This window comes from Coregonus lavaretus (genome assembly GCF_964263955.1).
Source record: "Coregonus lavaretus genome assembly, chromosome: 14".
In the NCBI taxonomy this organism is placed as follows: Eukaryota; Metazoa; Chordata; class Actinopteri; order Salmoniformes; family Salmonidae; genus Coregonus; species Coregonus lavaretus.
In genome coordinates this window covers 21,153,913-21,178,190 of record NC_140001.1, presented here as the reverse complement: position 1 = coordinate 21,178,190, position 24,278 = coordinate 21,153,913, and the positions used below count along the sequence as shown (strand labels likewise).

The window sequence follows — 24,278 nt, the reverse complement described above, 5'->3', positions numbered from 1 at the left end:
GAAAACATTTAACTCATCATGTACACATTTGCACAAGAAATCACCTCAACAGGGCAAGGTAATATCATACCCCATCCTGTATAGTACTTTTAAGGGAGAGGAGAACAGCGCCCATCCCTGGTGCAGTGGGGGTGTGTTTTTTTCACAAACTGTTTTAACAATAAAACACTTTTTTTTTCAGCTTGCTCCACTCTTCATGAACCTTGGTTGGAAAGGGAGGCATTATTTTTCCTATGTCAGGAACTGTAAGGCAGCAGGACAGTCAGGAGTTAATGCTTGAGAGGGGGGCTGGAGACAAGGGTTCAGAGTTCAGTTGAGGGAGCCCTGGCAGTTCTCTGCTCCACACAGACAGGGAATCTTCTCATCCTCAATGGGGAACTTGTAATCATACGTGATCTCCTCATTGACACCGATGGGCTGCCGGGAGTAGATCACTATCTTCTTCTGGGATTCCACTGTGATGATTTTTGCATAGCAATTAGGCTGAAGAGAGAAAAATGATTACTAAATCATCAGTGTGATTAGGGTTGCAAAGCTACCGGTAATTTACCAAAGTTACTGGAATATTCAGTCATTTTGGTAATTAACCGAAAATCTATGGCAATCTATTATAACTTTGGTAATTTACACTTGAATAACTTTTGAAAAATTTATTCATATATAGTATTCATTTTTTTATATCTATGTCCATATTGTCCATGAGTTTCTAGTGGATAGACCATATGGTTAAAGAGAAAATAGCCTAATTAATGAAAAAAGCATCTAATCAACAATTGCATTATTTTCTATTAACTCTGAAACTATATACTTTTTTCACAACTGTCACCAGTTTGACGCCAAAACATTGACAACAAATACATACTGACATAGTAAAATAAATAAGTGTGTAAAAAATATAAAGTATATTTCATACTGAAACCCTCATATTAAACACCAATGGTATTAACTAAGTTGATGGTTTATATTTAGGATAATGTTTTACAGCAATCATCTTTTTTAATTACTTAATTAATTATTTAATTAATTTAACACACAGAGGGACAGAGATAATTAGACACCTGTAATAATCTGAAGTACCAAAAGGGCCACTAGGTGTCTTGTGCTAGATTGAAAATGCCAAAATTCTGGTATTTTACTGGTAAACTTTGAACGTTTCCGGTAATATACCCTCCATTTACAACCCCTAAGTGTGATAGTCTGACCATTGTATCTGTTTCCAAAATGTTTTATAAATTATCAATACTATAAATCAAACCATTTACAACACATAATAGTTCTGAAATGTAAATTTTTTCCATAGACCATAAACCACTCACATTGCAGCTGTGGTTGATAAATCTGGCCAAGTTCCCATATTTAGTGGCGTCGATGATGGTATCCTGATCGACCCGGAACAGGTAGCTGCTCCCAATCCCCTCATCTTCATAGCACTTCTCCCGCATATCTGCAATCACCTGAGGAGAGGGGTGGCAGGCCCATTCACACAAGTCACTCAGTTAAGAATTAGCTCTAGATTAAATATACATGTACATTAATATGTATCAAAATTTTACACCAGTCTGCTGTGCCCCTTACTTGGCATGTCCCTTATTGTGCTACCTATTTACTGTGTACTGTGGCCCAGTCTGTGTCTCACCTGTCTGATGCACTGGCCCACATACTCAATCACCATCTCATCTGCTGCTATGGGCTCCAGGGCAAACAGGCCCCAGTCATGGATGTGACTGCGGCAGAAACGAATTCTCTTCTTGCGGAACTGAAACACAGGAATATTGTCTGTGAGTAAAGCCTCATGTTGTCTGCAGTAAGAGATACACTAAACTGTACTGTCTGTCTGGGCACAGATGAGTGGTTGACTGACCTTAAGCTGGTTAAACTTGAGCAGGTCACTGTCACAGCTGAAGGAGGAGAGCAGACGGCGTTGTTCAGACCTGAACTCAGACCCAGACCGCAGGGAGGGCTGCGGCTGGGCTGAAAGACTCACCCCCTGCAGAAATAAAATCATGTCCATTATCAAAGCTGTCAGTTATCAGGTATGGCATAGAATAACATGGGGAAGAGCTTTTCCTCTCTGAATACCTGGGTGTCTGTAGCCAAACACGTGTTGTTGAGGTATTTCATTTTGTCCATCTTGCTGATTTTGTAAAAGCCCTCGCTGCGGGCAGATCCTGTCACATGGTCCCGCATCCAATCATTGAGCTCCTTCCTCTTCTCCGTCAAGACTCTGGTGAGTGCAAAGGGGTCAAGGGAACTAGACACTCATTCACTGATGTATAGAGGGATATGTATGCAATTCTTAATTAATGTCAATGTGCAACAGTTAGTCTATAAAAATGAGTTCTAAAACATACACAATAACAGTTGAGATCCCATTAGTGTATCAGTGTCCAGTGACAGTATGGTAATAACAGCTCTGTAGTAAAGGATATGAGGGTGGGGGACCCAGAGAGTGTCACTGAGCCAGCTGAAGCCATTGTCCTGCTGTAGCAGCCTGTCATAGGTGACCTGCAGCAGCTTGGCATCCTCCTCATCCAGACCCTCCCTCCAGACACTGTGGAGGACAGTCATCTCCTCACTTCGTGACCGACGACAGGGTCTGGCAGAGAAGACAGAGGGCATGGCTGTCTGCAGTGACGTCATCCTTTGCCATCGCCTCATCCTCCGCCTCATCCTCCGCCTCATTCTCGGTTGTACCCTCCTCCAAGAGCACTTCTCCATTTCTCTGTGGTTCTCCACATCCGCCAGCCCTGACCAGTTCTCCAGGCCCTGCAGGGGCATCTTCCTCTGGGTCCCAGGATTAGGATTAAGCCACACACCCCCATGGTCAGGAGTCTCTGCTGATGACTCAGACAGGCTGCTAGGAGAGGAAGCTAGAACAGATGAGTCTGTAAGCAATTCATCACAGGATAAAGGAGCACCATTAGTCCTCTGTGAAGAGGCCACCATAAGTGTAGTATTCCTGTGTGTTCTCTTGGTTGGGATGAAGTCCCTCCCAGGGGTTCGTGGGGTCCTGATGTAGAGGCCGGTGGACAGGGAGGGGAGGGGGAAAGGGCTACAGGGAGTGGGACTAAACCCCAGGCCTCCCTCTGTGAGGCCTGTCTCTCTGCCCGGTGTCACTGGCACCCTCCAGGGGGTAAGGTGATTCCATAGACCCCTCTCATCTCTGCCTGGTGTTTTGGGCATGTCCTCGTATGCTGGGTATGAGGCTAAGGCAGGGGGATGAGTGGGATGGCTCTGGGACAAAGGCTCACTGTCTGTGGGAGAGAGGGAGAGGAGATGGTCCATAGAGTCCTCCTCACTCTCCAGGAGGGCCTCTGCTCCCCGACCAGGAGTGTGTGGCAGTTCCAACTCTTCCACAGCAGGGGGGGTTGTTTTGCTCTTGAACAGCAGGTCTGAGTCGCTGTCTCCCAGAGAGCCAGTAGGGGTGAGAGGCCGGAGGTTCTCCACATTATCTGGTGACTCAATGCTCCATTCAGGGCTATCTATCTCCACCTCAAAATCAGGCTCCACCACTGTAGGTAGAGGAAAACAAACACAATTTTTTGTTCAACCCTGTAATTGCTGTCAGGCCTAAAATGAAGACATTCTACAATGTACCCAAGCATTCATAAGAGTTGTTCAAATGTTATTGAAGAGCACTTCTATTATTATTTACCAACACATGCATGTCTTTAAATAAATCTACCTGGCAGTCCTATGGGTGAGGGGGCCTGGAGATCATGGTCGTGCTCACTGGGCAGGCGCTCCATCCCTGGGTCAGGTTGGCTGGTGCTGCTGGTGCGCCCAAAAACATCTCCAGTCAGACAGACTGAGTGCTTCTCCTCCCCAGGCTGATCCCTCAGGAGCGTCTCTGAACCATCCAATAGGTCCAGCTCTGTGCCTGGGGTATGAGGGGCTGAGGGTGTGGCCGGGGGCTCCAGATCCATCTCATCCTCATCTGATGACAACACCACACACTCTACCTCCCTGTTGACCTCATCAGCATCTCCATCTGTCTCCTCCTCTTCCTCTGTCTCCTGGTTAGAACTGGAGTCATAGTCTGAGAAGTCTTCACTTTCCTCAGAGAAGGAGTCTGAGGAGTCAGACTCTGAGAGGTATTCACTGTCTTCTGCGGAGTAAGACTCTACCTCCGAGAGGCTTACCTTGGCAACTTCTGGTAAATGAGAAAACAATAATGTGCATTTCAGTAGGTGTAACAGAATCATTGAGCATTACGTTTATTATAACTATTAAAACCCCTTAAGACAAAAACTCAAAGCTTCTTAAACATTACCCTCATTTGGAGACTGTAATCCTGTTGTAACTTTAGAGAAGACCACATCTTCATCTTCATCTTCATCATCGTCCACTTCTTCCTCTTTTTGGTCATTGTCATCATCTTCATCCCTCTGCTGAAAAAAAATCCAAACAACTGGTCATTGCAACTTAATCATGTCATTTTATTAAATACATTTGTCATTTTGGTATTTCTGTTGATTGACAGCTGGAAACCTCTGTGTACCTGGCGTTGGGGAACCTTGTCTGCTGCCTCCTCTTTCTCTCTTGTTGGCTCCCCCTCTTTCTCTCTGCTCTCCTCTTCCTCCTCTTCCCCCTCACTGTCCAGCTCCAGTGGCCTTGCATGTCTTCGCCTCAGAGCTGGAATACTTCCAGTTTTTGGGGACCTGTCCAATGTGTGATTCGCTATATTATTATCCAGCTCTGAGGGGGAAAGAGAAAGAAAGCGTGCTAAGCATTCACAATATTCTCATTTGAAAACCAATTGAAATCGTACTGGGGAATGAATATGTTGCCTTGTCCTGGTGCACAGCACTAACCAGCACTCTCATGCGCATCATTAACAGGTGTGTAGGGACACTTTCTTTTGGGGTCCTCTGAGGCAGTTCGATCGTCGGGCTCTTTCTTCTTTACCTACACATGAACACAAGTCACGATCATCATGATAATCACCCCCACAGACACAGTCACACTGTACCTTGTTTGAGCTCCTTCATGGTAGCAGCAGTAGCCTACCTTGAAGGAAGGCAGGTTGGTGGCACCACGCTGGCCAATGTTCTGTCTTAGGGAGTCTCTTGGTTTGGTCCTCACCTCCACTCCACCCTCTATGGCTCTCACAAGAGTTACAGCAGTCTGACAAATGACGAAATGAAGAAGCATTATAAACATTATAGCAACAAACCACAAGAATCAAAACAGATATTTTGCTGTGGTGTAGAAGAGTTATGTATCTTCAACTATACTGGACTTCAACTATGTAGTAGCTCACCTTAGCTTTCTGCTCCTGGCCATCCCACCACTCATCAAACGCCCTGAAGGCTACCCCCTCAACCAATTTACGGTTGATGTCTCTCTTCACGATGGACTTCAGCTCCTCCGTAATGACTGCCAGCACCTTTTCCACTGTGGCCTTATGAGAGTCCTCCTGCAGAGGCAGGTAGCCTGGCGGGGGCACAGAGGGGTTGAAGGTGGGCATGAAGGGAGGCAGGGGCCAGGGTTGCCCAGCAAACGACACTGGCACACTACCACACCCGGGCAGACCATTCACCTTGTCCATATGCACAGTGTGCAGCGTATTCAAGGGATATGGGTAAACTGGATGTACGATAGAGGGAGGGGCTGCCATAGTTGGAGGAGGCCCAAAGACAGTGAGAGGAGGAGGAATGTGTTGAGGAAGCAGAGGGAATCCTGGAGGTGGGATTGGAATAGAAAGAGGAGCTGGAATGGGAGGGATGGAAGGGGGGATTTGAGGGTGAGGGTTGGAGGGAGAGAATTGAATGGGGAGGTTGGAGTGAGTGATTGGAGGGGGACGATTGGAAGAGAGAACTGAAGAGTGAAGATTGGAGGGAGGGATTGGAGCAGGGTGATTGAGAGAGGAGATTGGAAGAGGCTGTCGCAAGGAGGGAATGGAGGAGTTGACTGTGATGCTCTTGGAACAATGGCTTTTGGGATTCGACATTCCAGATCGCCCCGCATTTGAGATGTCCTTGTCTTCCCCTGGCAAATGGAGACCCTGTGAAAGAAATGTAAAATGAATAGATTGTAACCCCCCCCCCCCACCCCCCACCCCCCAATGTGCAATGCAAGAAATCTGTCCCTAATTCTTTATCTATGATGTTGCTGGTAACGTGTGAAACATATCAATGTGTTCATCCTCTGCATTTTCTCCAATACCTGAGGAAATGATAAGGAATGGAGTCCCCGTCCCATATACTTTTCACCAGAGGTTGTCTGATCTGCATGGTCCAACTCTGTTCCTTTACTTCTCTCCCTTTGAGTGAGAGAGAGGGTCCCAGGGGGACAGGGGGGCTGTGAGGTCCATATTAGGGAAGGCATCCCTGGAAGGGACTCGTCTCCTTCCCACTCAGGGAGGGGAGTGGGACTGACATCCTCCAGACCATCACTGGTGGTGTGGTGGGTAGAGTTAACGGGAGATCCACTACGGGCTGGGGTGCGGTCAGACTCAGGAGAGTACATCGAGACAGGGGAGAATGGGGAAACAGGGCTGTCCTGAGAGTGCACTTCAGCATCCAAACCCCTTTTACCATGGAGAGGGAGGCAGGAACTCTGAGTCTTCCTGAGCAGCATCTCAATGCGTGAGTCCAGGCTGTGGCTCTCTGCCTCTGGGATGGGGCTTCCAGGAGAGTTATCGGGAGTGGAAGGGGTCGGTTCTGTAATGCCCGCATTGGGCCCAGAAGGGAGAGACTGGGGTCTCTCCTTCAGAGGTACCACGTTCATACTTGTGGCACTGGCAGAGCTGCTGCTCAGAGGGAAAGACTCAGAGGCAGGAGGTAGAGAGGGCACCCTCCAGGACTCCTGTTCAGGAAGGGAGAGGTGGAGGGGAGGCTCTGTGGCAGGGTTATCATCAGCCGAGGGCAGGCGGTTCTGATACCAGAGGAAGGAAGATTTGTAGCTGCTGCCCGCAGCCTGGGTTTGGGGCTGGAGAGGACGGTGAGGTTGGAGGTGTTTGAGGAGAGAGCTCAGCTCTGAGCTCCGATGGTGGGATCTCATATAAGTTCTCCCTGGTTGACGATAGCAGACATCGCGCCTCAAGCGTCTGTGAGTACCGTATGAGGAGTGTTCACCCTGACTGACTTGGTGGACTGGGGTGGTGTGCTGGCTGGAGTAGCAAGAGTCCTGAGAGAGGGGGGTCCCAGACAGGCAGGGGGTGTGAGGGGTGCCCTGAGAGAGGGGTGTCTGCCCAAAGCTGCCCGGTGTGTCCTGCCAGATACTGGAGTAGGCTGTGTCCAGGGAGAAAGGTGTAGCAACGCTGGTGGGACTGGAAATAGACCTTGTCAATGATGAACTCCCATCAGTCAGTTTCTGCAGAGGTTTGCTGTCCTAAAGATGGAGGAGACAAAACAGAATGGCTAAAATGAAGCAATGAAGCATCTCACATCACCTCAGCCGAGTCTACTCACATCACCACAACCAAAAACAACTTCTCTAATGAGCAGTAATAAACATAAGATTGAATTATGTCTGTCGAAGAACTAGAAATGGAACACATTAGAACAGTAGAGCAGTAGAATTATATTACCTGCAATCTCTCAGTTAGGCTATTGAGGGTATGCTCATCACTGCCCAGTGGCAATGTCCAAGGGGTGTAGAGTCCACTAACAAGGAGATGGAAGTACCGCATTCTGTTTTTACCTGAGGAGGATTAGAGTCAGATGGATCACCACCCAAAAGTCAATTGAAAATCATAAATCATAATCTATTATCACATGTATTGACATTAGTTATGTATGTGTAATTATGTATGTGTAATTAAGTGGTCCTCTGTAGCTCAATTGGTAGAGCATGGTGCTTGTAACGCCAGGGTCGTGGGTTCGATCCCCGGGACCACCCATACGTAAAAATTTATGCGCACATGACTGTAAGTCGCTTTGGATAAAAGCGTCTGCTAAATGGCATATTATTATTATTATTATTATTATTATTTTCAATTATCATTCTATTATATTAACGTACCTTTTGGATCAAGTTCCACGTGGATAATGTTCCCCATGACAGAGGTGTCATGAAGGTGTTCCACAGTGTCCTTTGCAGCCTTGACTGTGTCGAAGATGACTTTAGCAATTCCTAAATGCTTCTTGTTTTTAGGATTATACAAGATTTCCACTTCCTCAATCTGTCCGTACTTTATGCACATGTCAGTCAAGAAACACTCCCTTACATTGTCATTTAACCTGGCAAATGTCACTTCCTTGGGAGGGCCGACATAGCATTCATCAATCTATAAACATTAATCAGATAACAGATTGTCAGTTGGTAAACAATTATTATTATCCATCTATGATCAGAAATTGCATTTCACATGACTGTCGTCACAGAAAATTAGGTGTTACCTTAAATTTGGGGACCAGCAGGTCAGTGTCTCTGAATTTGGTCCAAATAGGACAGATTCTGGGATCCCGAACAGTATCCACAGGAAATACCCCTAAGTCCTGAACCTGATACAGCATACATCAAGGAGGTAAGAACACTCATGTGGGAACAGAAAAAAAGTGTGTTGTCAAAAGAAAGTTTAGGTCAAGGGCTACAGTATCTGGAACAACATTCAACAAGTAGCCAAAAAATATGAATACAACTACATGTACAAATCAATAATTAAATGTACTCACTGGCATGTTGAAATGTTGCCCATCATAACGATACACTTTATAAAACCCATTATTCAACGCAGGATCTATGATCAACTTGCAGCTCCTCCAGTGCTGAGGATGTTTTTCTCCGTGATTTACCTGATGGTTGTTTTCCATTACATTCACCACACCTGAAAACGTAAACAGTAGGCCTATTGAACATACGGCATATGCAATAGGCTATATTACACGCCATGTTGATAATATTTATATAACAACATGTAAAACAAAAAAAACATTGTTCAATGCGACACGATAAAATGTATAAATGTGATGGTAGACTGGCTACTCGTTAGAGAGATTTATTATCTGGTCCTAGCCATTGAAACACGCCCTGACAGGTGATGGAGAGATGGCGATTCCCCTGTAGCTACCAATATAATGTTATGGTAATTCGTGATGCTTGACATTTTTTGCTAGTTTTGAGCACATTTTTATCGAGCTTTTCTTTTAATCGAGAATATGTTGCAATGTTTTTTTATTTGCAAATTCTCTCTTACCTGCACGGAAAGCTGCCTCCCACGGACCTACATTGTGCACCTGTTGTCATAGCACTTTTTTCCTTCCAGTTTACGGTATTGGGGACTGGGGACGGGAACCCACTTAAGAATCACTCCGCACATTCGATACTTTAAACCGAAGAAAATAATGTTAAGCTTCTGTCAATACAATAGGCCTACATTAAAAGATAAAGGCTATACAGCTATGCTATATGGAAAGTAATAGAACTATGTAGAGTGTAGGATCTAGACGATGAATTGTTGGAGAAAGTACCTAAATCTACAATCATTCATCAGGTGGCCCAAAAAAAAAGAAAGGAAAACAAACACCTGTACATGCCGTATACAGGTCACCCACCTCAGTTATTGATCACTGTGTTTTATTAGATCATTTTTATTAGATATAAATGATTCGATTATTATTGGATTATACCTACGGTCTATGGATTCTACAAACAAGCACAGTATTCGTACATAAAGGATCTACTATCTGATTGATGTACATCCTTTAGCATTTGATCCACTAGGTGGCATATACATTTAATCTGTTTTGAACGGGTGGAACAGCACCAATTGTAACATACAGCCATAATACTAAAGGGCCTGTTTCCATGACCCATATTAAAGCATTTCAATTGTTTCACTCTCCTGCTAACAGTTGATTTTGTTCTGCAGCTAATGAACAAGGGGTTGTCAGCTTCCTTTGATTATGTCTCTTCTGGCTTTCATGTGTTCCTTGATGAGGCACTGGTAATGTGCCCATTCATTAATAAATGGGTGGGGCAGAGAAAAGGGGAGGCCCTACGTTTCTGTCATGGTAAGTACTCAACCAAGAGGAGCCTCCTTAAAACCACTGGATATTCAGCCCAGGTATATACAAGGTGACAATGGACAGGTAGTCCAGTGCTATTCACTCACTATGTTAAGCTAGTTTTCTCACTCAGGGTTTTTTGTCATTTATTCTTATCTCAAGTGTCTGCGGCCATTATCCAGATAACCAAATCTTCTTCAACAAGAGGAGGCTCTTTTGCCACATTTTCATCTAGCTTCTCAGAGAGAGCCATGCCACAGAACGTGTCAGGGGTGAGCAGAGGGCATACCAGGCGGCGAGAGGGGTTGAAGGTTGTGATAGTAGGTGATGGTGGATGTGGGAAAACCTCCCTCCTCATGGTTTACACTAAAAAAGGCTTTCCAGAGGTAAGACAACTGACAAAGCCAGCTCATCATCTGGCTGCTTCTCTTCTCTTTTTACACTTGCTTTAAGGGAAAAGTGTATATATTTTCATTCGTTTTTCAGCACTATTATTACTCTGCATGCAGACAAATTATAGTATATAATTTGTATATAACCTCTACGATACTGCAGGTAAGGTCTTGTATACCCATGCTTTTGAAAGCACCAGTGCACTTACACCTGGCTAAACAGTCTTTAATGGGCGTGTTGTGCTATTATTAAGTAGTCAAAGATATCTTAGAAATGCAATAACAAACACCCTCTGGTTGCTAAATAATCTTAATCATTTACTATAGGCCTAAGTGAAATTCAGGAGAGAGTTATAAACATTTATATTTTAAAGAAAGATAGAGGTATAACCGATTTAGGAATAACAGAGAAGACTGCCATTGATTTAAGTAGCCAATGTCTTAAGAGAGTTACGATTATTTTCAAGGCAGACTAATAATGCACATCCATCTGTTTCTGTGTATTTCTGTGCATTTCAGGTCAAGAGGACTATGACTGATTACGGCCTCTGTCCTAACCGAGTGCCAACCTGGTGTTGATCTGACAATGTCCTAATAAAGGTACTGCACTGTCTTCTCTTCATACTTTACTGCTCGTTTGTCTGTTTAAATCCACAGAATGAGGAAGAAACATTATCAACATACATGCCATATAAAGTTTTATGACATTTACAACAGATTTAATATCGCTGAAGACAGGTGACAATGTCAGCTGAGTATCAGAAAGATATTTGAATACTTGCTCAAGCAAGTATTTATCAGGTTCATGGTCAATTATTTTTGTACAGTAGATGCAGTCACTCTCACAAGAATGCATGACGTAGAATGTTTAGAATATCTAACTCTGTTTACATATCTTTCAGTGGTACCCTGAGGTGCATCACTTCTGCCATGGCGTGCCCATTATCCTGGTAGGATGCAAAACAGACCTGCGGAAAGACAAGGCCTTGGCAAGGAAACTGTGGTCTTCAGGCCAGAACCCCATCACATACATCCAGGTAGAGATTTCATGCATAGCCAAACAGTATGTAGGTACAGTACCAGTCAAAAGTTTGGACACACCTACTCATTCCAGGGTTTTTCTTTATTTTTTAAACTATTTTCTACATTGTAGAATAATACTGAAGACATCAAAACTATGAAATAACACATATGGAATCATGGGGGGGGTATACAGAAGGTAGCCCTATTTGGTAAAATACCAAGTCCATATTATGGCAAGAACAGCTCAAATAAGCAAAGACAAACAACAGTCCATCATTACCTTAAGACATGAAGGTCAGTCAATACGGAACATTTCAAGAACTTTTAAAGTTTTTTCAAGTGCAGTCGGCAAAAACCATCAAGCGCTATGATGAAACTGTCTCTCATGAGGACCGCGACAACAATGGAAGACCCAGAGTTAACTCTGCTGCAGAGGATAAGTTCATTAGAGTTACCAGCCTCAGAAATTGCAGCCCAAATAAATGCTTCACAGAGTTCAAGTAACAGACACATCTCAACATCAACTGTTCAGAGGAGACTGTGTAAATCAGGCCTTCATGGTCGAATTGCTGCAAAGAAAACACTACTAAAGGACACCAATAAGAAGAAGAGACCTGCTTGGGCCAAGAAACACGAGCAATGGACATTAGACCGGTGGAGATATGTCCTTTGGTCTGGAGCCCAAATTGGAGATTTTTGGTTCCAACCGCTGTGTCTTTGTGAGACGTGGTGTGGGTGAACGGATGATCTCCGCATATGTATTTCCCAAAAGCATGGAGGAGGAGGTGTTATGGTGTGGGGGTGCTTTGCTAGTGACACTCTCCGTAATTTATTTAGAATTCAAGGCACACTTAACCAGCATGGCTACCACAGCATTCTATAGCGATACGCCATCCCATCTGGTTTGGGCTTAGTGGGACTATAATTTGTTTTTCAACAGGACAATGACCTAACACACATCCAGGCTGTGTAAGGGCTATTTTACCAAGAAGGATGGAGTGCTGCATCAGATGACCTGGCCTCCACAATCCGCCGACCTCAACCCAATTGAGATGGTTTGGGATGAGTCGGACCGCAGAGTGAAGGAAAAGCAGCCAACAAGTGCTCAGCATATGTGGGAACTCCTTCAAGACTGTTGGAAAAGCATTCCAGGTGAAACTGGTTGAGAGAATGCCAAGAGTGTGCAAAGCTGTCATCAAGGCAAAGGGTGGAAGAATCTCAAATATAAAATATATTTTGATTTGTTTAACCGTTTTTTCGTTACTACATGATTCCATATGTGTTATTTCATAGTTGTGATGTCTTCACTATTATTCTACGATGTAAAAAATAGTAAAAATAAAGAAAAACACTTGAATGAGTAGGTGTGTCCAAACTTTTGACTGGTAGTGAATGTATAACTTAGAAACAATGCCTTCGGAAAGTATTCAGACCCCTTGACTTTTTCCAAATGTTGTTATGTTACAGCCTTATTCTAAAATGGATTAAATAAAACAAATTCCTCAGCAATCTACACACAATACCCCATAATGACAAAGCGAAAACTGGTTTATAGAAATTTGTGCACATTTACTAAAAATATAAAAAACTAAAATATCTTATTTACGTAAATATACAGACCCTTTGTTATGAGACTCGAAGTTGAGCTCAGGTGCATCCTGTTTCCATTGATCATCCTTGAGATGTTTCTACAACTTGATTGGAGTCCACCTGTGGTAAATTCAATTGATTGGACATTATTTGGAAAGGCACACACCTGTCTATATAAGGTCCCACAGTTGACAGTGCATGTCAGAGCAAAAACCAAGCCATGAGGTCGAAAGAATTGTCCGTAGAGATCCGAGACAGGATTGTGTTGAGGCACAGATCTGGAGAAGGGTACCAAAAAATGTCTGCAGCATTGAAGGTCCCCAAGAACACAGTGGCCTCCATCATCTAGAGCTGGCCGCCCGGCCAAATTGAGCAATCGGTGGAGAAGGGCCTTGGTCAGGGAGGTGACCAAGAACCCGATGGTCACTCTGACAGAGCTCTAGAGTTCCTCTGTGGAGATGGGATAACCTTCCAGAAGGACAACCATCTCTGCAGCACTCCACCAATCAGGCCTTTATGGTAGAGTGGCCAGACGGAAGCCACATCTCAGTAAAAGGCACATGACAGCCTGCTTGGAGTTTGCCGAAAGGCACCTAAAGACTCTCAGACCATGAGAAACAAGATTCTCTGGTCTGATGAAACCAAGATTGAACTCCTTGGTCTGAATGCCAAGCATTACATTTACATTTACATTTTAGTCATTTAGCAGACGCTCTTATCCAGAGCGACTTACAGTTAGTGAGTGCATACATATTTTTATTTATTTTTTCATACTGGCCCCCCATGGGAATCGAACCCACAACCCTGGCGTTGCAAACACCATGCTCTACCAACTGAGCTACATCCCTGCTGGCCATTCCCTCCCCTACCCTGGACGACGCTGGGCCAATTGTGCGCCGCCCCATGGGTCTCCCGGTCACGGCCAGCTACGACAGAGCCTGGATTCAAACCAGGATCTCTAGTGGCACAGCTAGCACTGCGATGCAGTGCCTTAGACCACTGCGCCACTCGGGAGATATTACGTCTGGAGGAAACCTGGCACCATCCCTACAGTGAAGCATGGTGGTGGCAGCATCAGGCTTTGGGGATGTTTTTCAGCGGCAGGGACTGGGACACTAGTCAGGATTGAGGCAAAGATTAACGGAGCAAAGTACAGAGAGATCCTTGATGAAAACCTGCTCCAGAGTGCTCAGGACCTCCGACTAGGGCGAAGGTTCACCTTCCAACAGGACAACGACCCTAAGCACACAACCAAGACAACGCAGGAGTGGCTTCGGGACAAGTCTCTGAATGTCCTTTAGTGGCCCAGCCATTGCCCGGACTTAAACCCGATCGAACATCTCTGGAGAGACCTGAAAGTAGCTGTGCAGCAATGCTCCACATCCAACCTGACAGAGCTTGAGAGGATCTGCAGAGAAGAATGGGAGAAACTCCGCAAATACAGGTGTGCCAAGCTTGTAGCGTCATACCCAAGATGACTCAATGCTGTAATCGCTGCCAAAGGTGCTTCAACAAAGTACTGAGTAAAGGGTCTGAATACTTATGTAAATGTGATATTTCAGGGTTTTATTAAAAAATTAGCAAACATTTCTACAAACCTGTTTTTGCTTTGTCATTATGGTGTATTATGTGTAGATTGGAAAAAAAAATGTCTTAATCAATATTAGAATAAGGCTGTAATGTAACAAAATGTGGAAAAAGTCAAGGGGTCTGAATACTTTCTGAAGGCACTGTACGTACATTGAATGTATATCTGCCATGCCACTTACTGTACATAATAATAAGTAATTAGCATTGGGTTTATTGAAAATGCAATACAAGTGGTTGAATTTGAGTTGTGTGATTGGAATGGGAGACTTTGATCAGAAGTGTTTGATTAAAAACACTTTCAAACGATCAAGAGCATTGATTATATTATGTTAATGACAGTCATGACAATGCGATTCCCCACATTTGTGAGTGATAATCAAATTTCTGAATAACCCTTTCACATGGACTCAATTTATTTATCTGCCATTTTCTTTTTGACAATAGAGCTAGTTCATGTCATGGAGGGAACTTTTATGTCATACAATATTTTCCTGATAACGCATAACAGGAAAGGTTACCTCAGAATAGTAGGACAAGGTAAATGTTTTTTTGGGCCTCTCTCAATTAGGAAGATCACTATATATGATCATCTGAGCAGGGTGAAGAGACCAAAAGGAAGATCAAAGCTGAGCTCTACTTGGAGTGTTCAGCCAAATACAAGGAGAATGTGGAGGACATATTCAGAAAGACTAACAAACGAGCCCTTGCAACAACAAGGAAGTCCAGAAAGGCAAAGAGGAGGAATGGATTCTGTGCCCTTCTGTGACCCAAGAGATAATGCTATCCACCACCATGAGCTCCTGATACAGACAATGCCCTACTCTCAGGGAAAACACAGATGATGACAGACTACTCCTCCCTATGAGTCCTTACAGTATTGTTGCTGCAGTTTACCCTTCTGTTAACCAACTTCCTTTGTTGTTCCTTCCTGCTAATTCTTGACATATTGTCAAAATGTGTTTCTTTAAAAGAAATGGACAACGCCCTCAAGTTATAGAACCACAAATGGGGAAATTTGGTCTTAGAAAATTAAGGATGCATGAGGGGGAAGTTGAAGGTACCATTGTATAATAATTGAAGGCACCATTGTATTTTTCATTTTGATGCATCCAATCTTTTAATTTATATAAAAAAGAAGGTTCACTCAAACAGTAATTCACATAGTACATCTCATAGATGTAAAAAAAAAAATATATATATATATATATATATATATACAGTGGGGAAAAAAAGTATTTAGTCAGCCACCAATTGTGCAAGTTCTCCCACTTAAAAAGATAAGAGAGGCCTGTAATTTTCATCATAGGTACACATCAACTATGACAGACAAATTGAGGAAAAAAAATCCAGAAAATCACATTGTAGGATTTTTAATGAATTTATTTGCAAATTATGGTGGAAAATAAGTATTTGGTCACCTACAAACAAGCAAGATTTCTGGCTCTCACAGACCTGTAACTTCTTCTTTAAGAGGCTCCTCTGTCCTCCACTCGTTACCTGTATTAATGACACCTGTTTGAACTTGTTATCAGTTTAAAAGACACCTGTCCACAACCTCAAACAGTCACACTCCAAACTCCACTATGGCCAAGACCAAAGAGCTGTCAAAGGACACCAGAAACAAAATTGTAGACCTGCAGCAGGCTGGGAAGACTGAATCTGCAATAGGTAAGCAGCTTGGTTTGAAGAAATCAACTGTGGGAGCAATTATTAGGAAATGGAAGACATACAAGACCACTGATAATCTCCCTCGATCTGGGGCTCCACGCAAGATCTCACCCCGTGGGGTCAAAATGATCACAAGAACGGTGAGCAGAAATCCCAGAACCACACGGGGGGACCTAGTGAATGACCTGCAGAGAGCTGGGACCAAAGTAACAAAGCCTACCATCAGTAACACACTACGCCACCAGGGACTAAAATCCTGCAGTGCCAGACGTGTCCCCCTGCTTAAGCCAGTACATGTCCAGGCCCGTCTGAAGTTTGCTAGAGTGCATTTGGATGATCCAGAAGAGGATTGGGAGAATGTCATATGGTCAGATGAAACCAAAATATAACTTTTTGGTAAAAACTCAACTCGTCGTGTTTGGAGGACAAAGAATGCTGAGTTGCATCCAAAGAACACCATACCTACTGTGAAGCATGGGGGTGGAAACATCATGCTTTGGGGCTGTTTTTCTGCAAAGGGACCAGGACGACTGATCCGTGTAAAGGAAAGAATGAATGGGGCCATGTATCGTGAAATTTTGAGTGAAAACCTCCTTCCATCAGCAAGGGCATTGAAGATGAAACGTGGATTTGTCTTTCAGCATGACAATGATCCCAAACACACCGCCCGGGCAACGAAGGAGTGGCTTCGTAAGAAGCATTTCAAGGTCCTGGAGTGGCCTAGCCAGTCTCCAGATCTCAACCCCATAGAAAATCTTTGGAGGGAGTTGAAAGTCTGTGTTGCCCAGCGACAGCCCCAAAACATCACTGCTCTAGAGGAGATCTGCATGGAGGAATGGGCCAAAATACCAGCAACAGTGTGTGAAAACTTTGTGAAGACTTACAGAAAACGTTTGACCTGTGTCATTGCCAATGAAGGGTATATAACAAAGTATTGAGAAACTTTTGTTATTGACCAAATACTTATTTTCCACCATCATTTGCAAATCAATTCATAAAAAATCCTACAATGTGATTTTCTGGATTTTTTTTCCTCATTTTGTCTGTCATAGTTGACGTGTACCTATGATGAAAATTACAGGCCTCTCTCATCTTTTTAAGTGGGAGAACTTGCACAATTGGTAGCTGACTAAATACTTTTTTTCCCCACTGTATATATACGTTAATATGAATAAATGAAGCAACATAAATCTGGATTAGCTTGTAGAATTCGTTCTTTGGTAAGCCATGGATTGTTACGCATAATAACAATTGAACATTGACTCCAGTCCTTCCAATGACAATGAATGAAATATGACATACAAAATATGTATAATGTATTTCATAATATGTATAATGGGGAGACTCACCACATTGTAACAGATTTACAGTATACGACTATGAAACTATTCAACCTCTTTGATTTGGCACCAGACACAAGGTAGTATATTCATAGATTAAACATAATTGTGTGTGGTTTAGTAAGCCCCAGGCACTCAAACACAACATCTTAAAAACATAAAATGGCATTTAAAGGGGATGTTTTAAAAAAGGCATAAACCATCATACAGTATACTGACGCATAAATAATAAAAACAGCAAATAATAATATGCCATTATTTGATTAAAGTAATATGTGCACTTGGATCACATTCAAAGGTTGACGATAAAGATCTGAAGTTTTGCCTCCATTGAAATTAATTTAGAAGCAGCTACTTGTGACTTCACATAAACGCAAAACAATCAGTGCTTTACAGTATTGTTAAGGGAAGTACATTATGTTGAGGACAATATTTCAGCGTGACATACAGTGAGGGAAAAAAGTATTTGATCCCCTGCTGATTTTGTACGTTTGCCCACTGACAAAGAAATGATCAGTCTATAATTTTAATGGTAGGTTTATTTGAACAGTGAGAGACAGAATAACAACAAAAAAATCCAGAAAAACGCATGTAAAAAATGTTATAAATTGATTTGCATTTTATTGAGGGAAATAAGTATTTGACCCCCTCTCAATCAGAAAGATTTCTGGCTCCCAGGTGTCTTTTATACAGGTAACGAGCTGAGATTAGGAGCACACTCTTAAAGGGAGTGCTCCTAGTCTCAGTTTGTTACCTGTATAAAATAAACCTGTCCACAGAAGCAATCAATCAATCAGATTCCAAACTCTCCACCATGGCCAAGACCAAAGAGCTCTCCAAGGATGTCAGGGACAAGATTGTAGACCTACACAAGGCTGGAATGGGCTACAAGACCATCGCCAAGCAGCTTGGTGAGAAGGTGACAACAGTTGGTGCGATTATTCGCAAATGGAAGAAACACAAAATAACTGTCAATCTCCCTCGGCCTGGGGCTCAATGCAAGATCTCACCTCGTGGAGTTGCAATGATCATGAGAATGGTGAGGAATCAGCCCAGAACTACACGGGAGGATCTTGTCAATGATCTCAAGGCAGCTGGGACCATAGTCACCAAGAAAACAATTGGTAACACACTACGCCGTGAAGGACTGAAATCCTGCAGCGCCCGCAAGGTCCCCCTGCTCAAGAAAGCACATATACAGGCCTGTCTGAAGTTTGCCAATGAACATCTGAATGATTCAGAGGAGAACTGTGTGAAAGTGTTGTGGTCAGATGAGACCAAAATCGAGCTCTTTGGCATCAACTCAACTCGTCGTGTTTGGAGGAGGAGGAATGCTGCCTATGACCCCAAGAATATGGAGGACTAAAAGTGCCACAATTAAATAAATAAATACACCATTAAATAATTACTTAAATGTGTCATTAATTAATTAAAATTAGAATTAAATACATAAATGTGTAATTAAATGTATCATTAATTAATTCAAATACCGATTCATTTTATGTAAAATACATATATAATTATTTCACTATTTACATTTACATTTCATGATCCTGCATTGCAGTGATTCATGAATTACTTAAAACTGTCAAACTGACCCATCAAAGTCAGTGGGCGGGGCTAACGCGAATCTAGTCTGATCCATTGCTTTGGTCTGAAGTAGAGTAGGCCAACCTGGATAGAGACAATGGAGGATCTCCGTGAACTTTCCAGGGAGTTGGTTAGAGACATTTTAAACTTAGCAGAGGATGTAGAAGCAGGACCTGCTGACATTATCCGGAATTGATTTGTCTTGGCTTGATGCAGAGGGTAACCAATCAGGCGTTAGGTTCCGCCTACCAACTTTTGATGGGTCAGTTTGACAGTTTTAAGTAATTCAGGAAGCACTCCAACGCAGGACCATGAAATGTAAATGTAAATAGTGAAATTATTATATATGTATTTTACATAAAATGAATCGGTATTTGAATTAATTAATGACACATTTAATAACACATTTATGTATTTAATTCTAATTTTAATTAATTAATGACACATTTAAGTAATTATTTAATGGTGTATTTATTTATTTAATTGTGGCACTTTTAGTCCTCCATACAAGAACACCATCCCCACCGTCAAACATAGAGGTGGAAACATTATGCTTTGGGGGTGTTTTTCTGCTAAGGGGACAGGACAACTTCACCGCATCAAAGGGACGATGGACGGGGCCATGTACTGTCAAATGTTGGGTGAGAACCTCCTTCCCTCAGCCAGGGCATTGACAATAGGTCGTGGATTGGTATTCCAGCATGACAATGACCCAAAACGCACGGCCAAGGCAACAAAGGAGTGGCTCAAGATGAAGCACATTAAGGTCCTGGAGTGGCCTAGCCAGTCTCCAGACCTTAATCCCATAGAAAATCTGTGGAGGGAGCTGAAGGTTTGAGTTCCCAAACGTCAGCCTCGAAACCTTAATGACTTGGAGAAGATCTGCAAAGAGGAGTGGGACAAAATCCCTCCTGAGATGTGTGCAAACCTGGTGGCCAACTACAAGAAACGTCTGACCTCTGTGATTGCCAACAAGGGTTTTGCCACCAAGTACTAAGTCATGTTTTGCAGAGGGGTCAAATACTTATTTCCCTCATTAAAATGCAAATCAATTTATAACATTTTTGACATGCGTTTTTCTGGATTTTTTTGTTGTTATTCTGTCTCTCACTGTTCAAATAAACCTACCATTAAAATTATAGACTGATCATGTCTTTGTCAGTGGGTAAACATACAAATCAGCAGGGGATCAAATACTTTTTTCCCCTCACTGTATCTCAACCACAGTATAATAGTTAATCTATCATGTACCAACAGTATGATGAGTGTGCTTAAAATGCATTAACTTATCAAAAAACCATCAGAGCATATCTTTAATTATCAATTATGTGGAGTTTAAAAAGTTTAAATATAAATATTCCAACCCTGATGGACAGATTAAGGTCACCTGACAAAAAATATCTGAATTCTGCACTTCCCTTGCACCAAAACTATTACAGCAGTTAATGCATGTTATGCTCTCCTGAGGAGTTTTACTTTCATGGAAATTGGTCGGTTATCGTTTGTAAATTAATAATTCTAGCTACTTCACAAAATGTTATCTTATGTTCATCCCACACTTTTGGTGTTCCCCAGCCGCCATAGACAAAACATAGTGTAGTTATGTGCATGTGATATGAATACAAATATAATCTATGTAATGAAGATATCCCAAAATATTAAACTACAGATTTTACACAGGTGCTCACTCACGTTCAGCTATTCAGATCTATTTCTGAAGACAATAGACATGCAGCACATAAAAAAAAAAAAAAGAGTGGCTTGAGTCCAATCGAATTAGCAATACAAAGCAAATTCTCCTGACCTCTCAACAACCATTTAAGCAAATAGAAAAAGCCTAGAGCAGAGTCCAAATCCCAATACAAAACATCTGTAGAAATGATATATTACTATATAAAGTATCCTTTCTCAGGGTGCTCATGCAAATAGACAAAAAAATATATAGATATCATTATAGATTTCTTACAGCTGTCTACTGCTCTATTCTCCCTACTCGTGTGTATGTTCCCGTTAGGGGAAGTGGACAGAGGAGGGCTGCAGACTGGTCGTCTCTGCCCTGTGGTCCAGCTGGTTCTGCAGCCGGGTGATATTTGACAGCTCCTCCAGCTCCTGAAACTGACGGTCAGTTTTGTGACTGACCAGAGAGCGGTAGAAGTGCACAGCGAACACGATGAACACTAGTCCAAATGGCACCATGATGGAGGTGGAGGCAATGGCTGCCGCCTCACCAGAACTGATGGTGCCATTATCACTGGGGCGCCTGAGGGGCAGGAACTTGACCCAGCACAGCAGAACCACCTCGGTCAGGAAGAGCAGGGTGCCGATGACAGTGGAGAAGGCCCAGGCCAGCTCAATGTGGTGGTGCATGCGCTCATGGGGTGACTCGTTGACCGAGTTCAAGTTGTGAACGTTGCTGACGGCCTCCAGGTTTGGCAGGATGCAGGTGCTGATCATCAGGGCGAAGAGGTGCACTGCCACTAGGACAGTGGTGCAGGCGCTGAAGGCTATCAGCAGCCCTGGGGGATACACATGATCTGGCTCCAGCTGCACCTCTACCATAGCCACCTGAAATACAGAGACGCATTTTAACACGAAACACTGACCGAGAGAGCAACGAGCAGGATTTGATTCAGAACAATTTGAACAGAGACGATCTCATTTATAGCTCAACCACTGCATGTGACAATTCTATATTTTTTCTCTGTTGGGTGCAGGCTGCACAGGAAGATGTAGCCTAACCCCTGTGACCAGGTGACAACTGTACTGGGTCTAACTGTCTGTTGGGTGAGTGACTGTCAGATTAAATGTTATTGGCTTGTATGGAACAGTAGGATTTGCTGCAGTTTATTTGTGGTAGGTTAAGGTTTAGATATGAGTCTGACTCACTAATGCCATTTTTACTTTGCATCTGGCCTTGCATAGTGGTTTAAACTTGCAGAGACATTTAAATGCATTCAACTATGCTCCATCCGTGGCCGTGGGTATGCAAATCTATGCATACTCTGTGTTGTGTTGTGCTTAAGAACAGCCCTTAGCTGACCTCGATTGGCCATAAACCACACCTCCTCGGGCCTTATTGTTTAAATATACCACACTTCATCAGGCCTAATGCTGCGTTCATAACCAAGTGGGAAGGTGGTATTTACCACATATGACTGGGAAAAATCCACTTGAAAAAACTAGATAAAATCATGACGTCAGTGATCGTCAGGTCAGCGCTCTAGAAAGATGCCTGAGTTTCCGACTTGAATTCCGAGTTGGATGACCGTTCAAATAGATTTTTCTCAGTCTGAGCTAGTTTTTTCCAGAGTTCCCAGTTGCCTTGAACGCACTGTAGTCGGAGATTTAAGAGTTCCCAGTTGTTTTGAAAGCGGCATCATCCCTGAGCTCCGACTTCTCCCACATGCTGACCTCTGACTTCCCCTACTAAGGGAATGACCTCGATAACATTTTCGATAGTTAAATGTAACAACAAAACATTATTTATAAAAAGTAATCTACTAATATGGTTTTTGAACACTATATTTTGTTTACAGACATGATAGCTGTGAGCCTACTTTTAGTTTATGGTTGATACAGCTTGTTGCCCATTACATTAGCCAATCGGCGTTTCTCAACGAGTTCAAAGCGCTTGAATTTGTATTTACGACTTCACAACTGGTAATTACTACCTTCCCACTTGATTACGAATGCTACGTTATTAGACAGTCAAATAGGCCGGTAGGTCTCATGTGTCATGAAATTGTGCGTCATATCACTCAATTTTGGCAAAGTTGTCAGAATCCGCTCCAATCGCTGAGTTGTACTCACCATTGCGAAACCCGACAGGAGAGCTGAAGTTCTGCTCGTAGCCTTTAGCTTTGCTCGACTCAAGTAAAGTTTTCTCCATGACAGAGCTTGCAAAGAGTGTTCGTTCAAACTCATTGCTGGCTACCGTTCTAACTTGTATAACTTTTCAAGCAGTCAACCTGTAGTTTCTACACGAGATGCGGACTCATGCGAATTGACATACAATTATACTTTTAAACTAGAGATTTGTAAAACAAAAAACGTTATTTCTAAAAACGTTAACCTTCTGCTACTGTAGCCATAACTAATTCAGGAAACACAATATATTATCTTACCCACAATCCAATGCTGTTTCTGTGTGCGGCGCTGCTTGAGAGGGCACTGCTTGCGGTAGTAGTAGTGCACCTATGAACATTCCTGTGTTTTTCCTCTGTGGGTGCACGTTTGAATAGGCCACATCAGCTTCGCCTAAAAAATGCAAACAATGTGTTGAATACCGTGGGGTGATTATATTTATTTGTGTGCGTCCATAGCCTATAGAATTGCACAAATGCTACCATACTTTTTCACTTGCATTTCAGCCATAGAAGACTGACAATATTCTAGTACCAGAATTCCATCTGCAATAATTCGATGCATCTGTGACATTGGACGTGATGGTAAACTATCTCTATATGTGCTGTTGGCTTGGTAGTATTCATTAAACGTTTTTATGAATTAATTATCAAAATACTGATTTGATGGGAGACATGCTATTGAGCAGCCATCTTTGACTGCCACCTAGTGGAGGCCATAGGATATTATGACAAATCAATGAAGCCCTGAGAATGAAGGCCTAGAAATGATTTTGTTGGCGAGTGCTTTTTGTCAATTATTTTCATGTTTGACTTCTTTATTGTTCTCCCTTTCGAACTATTTGGTTAACATTTTCTACTAGTACAATAATTGTTTCCCTTTTTATTGCTCTGATTTTATGTGCGTTGGGTCTCAATAATACTTGTCTCTTCCCTCACACACAGGTGCTGCTAGCTTTGAGAGTATCTGCACTGTGAAATTTAATTGGTTTTGGGAGCAGGTTTCTGCACCGACTGCACTGACCAAGTATTAAAGACAAGGTAGGTGAGCACACAATCATGTACCAAGTCCCTGATGTCAGAGAGAACAAGGCCCAGCTAGGCATGTAGAACAATCTAATCATAGCTGTTAATGCCAGTTATTGGGGGCAGGTTAAAGAAGGAGAGACATGGATTGTGTATGTGCGCCATTCAGAGGGTGAATGGACAAGAAAAAAAATGTAAGTGCATTTGAACGAGGTATGAACTGAAACGCTGCTGGGTTTTTCC

General features: G+C 42.8%; 3 protein-coding genes across 4 annotated transcripts; 1 reads left to right on the top strand and 2 right to left on the bottom strand.

Annotated features, from left to right (window-relative positions):
• Window positions 1-309: 309 nt before the first annotated feature.
• LOC311140944 (histone-lysine N-methyltransferase SETD1B-A-like) lies at window positions 310-8,759 on the bottom strand (the record flags this gene model as incomplete). Its single annotated transcript, XM_084176206.1, has 18 exons — window positions 310-483; window positions 1,317-1,454; window positions 1,637-1,756; window positions 1,862-1,987; window positions 2,080-2,224; window positions 2,396-3,512; window positions 3,686-4,153; window positions 4,274-4,391; window positions 4,577-4,698; window positions 4,815-4,908; window positions 5,011-5,127; window positions 5,264-5,682; window positions 6,258-6,933; window positions 7,090-7,335; window positions 7,535-7,647; window positions 7,969-8,233; window positions 8,346-8,450; window positions 8,622-8,759. 18 exons carry the CDS (start codon window positions 8,757-8,759, stop codon window positions 310-312), a joined length of 4,701 nt encoding a protein of 1,566 aa, XP_084032332.1.
• Window positions 8,760-10,204: 1,445 nt separating this feature from the next.
• LOC311140943 (rho-related GTP-binding protein RhoF-like) lies at window positions 10,205-15,314 on the top strand (the record flags this gene model as incomplete). Its single annotated transcript, XM_084176205.1, has 3 exons — window positions 10,205-10,225; window positions 11,248-11,382; window positions 15,138-15,314. The coding sequence occupies 3 exons, from the start codon at window positions 10,205-10,207 to the stop codon at window positions 15,312-15,314; spliced, it is 333 nt and encodes a 110-aa protein (XP_084032331.1).
• Window positions 15,315-19,607: 4,293 nt separating this feature from the next.
• LOC311141364 (calcium release-activated calcium channel protein 1-like) lies at window positions 19,608-23,292 on the bottom strand. 2 transcript variants are annotated; one of them, XM_084176662.1, is made up of 2 exons: window positions 22,957-23,282; window positions 19,608-21,711 (listed from the first exon to the last, which is right to left on the bottom strand). In XM_084176662.1, exons 1-2 carry the CDS (start codon window positions 23,068-23,070, stop codon window positions 21,157-21,159), a joined length of 669 nt encoding a protein of 222 aa, XP_084032788.1. In that variant the 5' UTR covers window positions 23,071-23,282; the 3' UTR covers window positions 19,608-21,156. The 2 variants fall into 2 exon arrangements, with proteins under 2 accessions (XP_084032788.1, XP_084032789.1); XM_084176663.1 differs by having other exon boundaries at window positions 20,448-21,711; window positions 23,271-23,292.
• Between the last annotated feature and the right edge of the window lie 986 nt (window positions 23,293-24,278).